The sequence below is a fragment of the Calidris pugnax genome, unplaced genomic scaffold, assembly GCF_001431845.1.
Source record: "Calidris pugnax isolate Ruff unplaced genomic scaffold, ASM143184v1 scaffold564, whole genome shotgun sequence".
NCBI classification, from domain to species: domain Eukaryota; kingdom Metazoa; phylum Chordata; class Aves; order Charadriiformes; family Scolopacidae; genus Calidris; species Calidris pugnax.
Window position 1 is genome coordinate 92213 of NW_015091351.1, and position 1143 is coordinate 93355.

General features: G+C 64.7%; 1 protein-coding gene across 1 annotated transcript in view; it reads left to right on the forward strand.

The window, feature by feature from the left end:
* SNRPD2 (small nuclear ribonucleoprotein D2 polypeptide) overlaps nt 1-146 on the forward strand; it is a 5667-nt gene extending 5521 nt beyond the window's left edge. Inside the window, exon 3 of the mRNA XM_014961116.1 lies at nt 14-146. Within this exon, the coding sequence (XP_014816602.1) occupies nt 14-146 (133 nt within the window). The remainder of the gene's footprint in view (nt 1-13) is intronic.
* Nucleotides 147-1143: the final 997 nt, after the last annotated feature.

The following is a 1143-nucleotide window of genomic DNA, read 5'->3' on the forward strand; positions in this document are numbered from 1 at the left end:
CCCGGCGGTTCAGCCGCCAGCACGAGCGGGTGGTCCGGCCGGAGGGGGACGAGGACGGGGACAGCGACGCCGACCCCCCCGCGCCCCTCCAGCTGCTGGGGGGCCCCCACGGCGGGGCGCTGGGGGGGCCCCCTCTGCCCCCATGATGTCCCCATCCTGTCCCCACCCTGTCCCCTCCCTGTCCCCACCCTGGGGACCCCCCTGTTCCAGGTGATTTTAACCCCCAAACTATTTATTTGTTCCCTGGGGGGGGCTCATCCTGCCCCACGGGGGATGGGGACACGCTGGGGCACTGGGGGGGCACCCTCTGCCCCCCTGATGTCCCCATCCTGTCCCATCCTGTCCCCATCCCCACCCTAGGGACACCCCTGTTCTGGGTGATTTTAACCCAAAACTATTTATTTGCCCCTTTGGGAGGGGGGCTCATCCTGCCCCACAAGGGATGGGGACATGCTGGGGGGGCACCCTCTGCCCCCCTGAAGTCCCCATCCTGTCCCCACCCTGTCCCCATCCCCATCCCCACCCTGGGGACCCCCCCGTTCCCACTGATTTTAACCCCAAAACTATTTATTTGTCCCCCGGGGGGGGTTGCTCATCCTGCCCCACGGGGGACAGGGACATGCTGGGGCACTGGGGGGGCACCCTCTGCCCCCCTGATGTCCCCATCCTTGTCCCTGTCCCCATATTTTGTGTCCTCACCCTGGGGACCCCCCCATTCCAGGTGATTTTAACCCCAAAACTATTTATTTGCCCCCTTGGGAGGGGGGCTCATCCTGCCCCACAAGGGATGGGGACATGCTGGGGGGGTGCCCTCTGCCCCCCTGAAGTCCCCACCCTGTCCCCATCGTTGTCCCCACCCTGTCCCCACCCTGGGGACCCCCCCTGTTCTGGGTGATTTTAACCCCAAAACTATTTATTTGTCCCCTGGGGGGGCTCATCCTGCCCCACAAGGGATGGGGACATGCTGGGGGGGCACCCTCTGCCCCCCTGAAGTCCCCATCCTTGTCCCTGTCCCCATATTTTGTGTCCTCACCCTGGGGACCCCCCCATTCCAGGTGATTTTAACCCCAAAACTATTTATTTGCCCCCTTGGGAGGGGGGCTCATCCTGCCCCACAAGGGATGGGGACATGCTGGGGGGGGG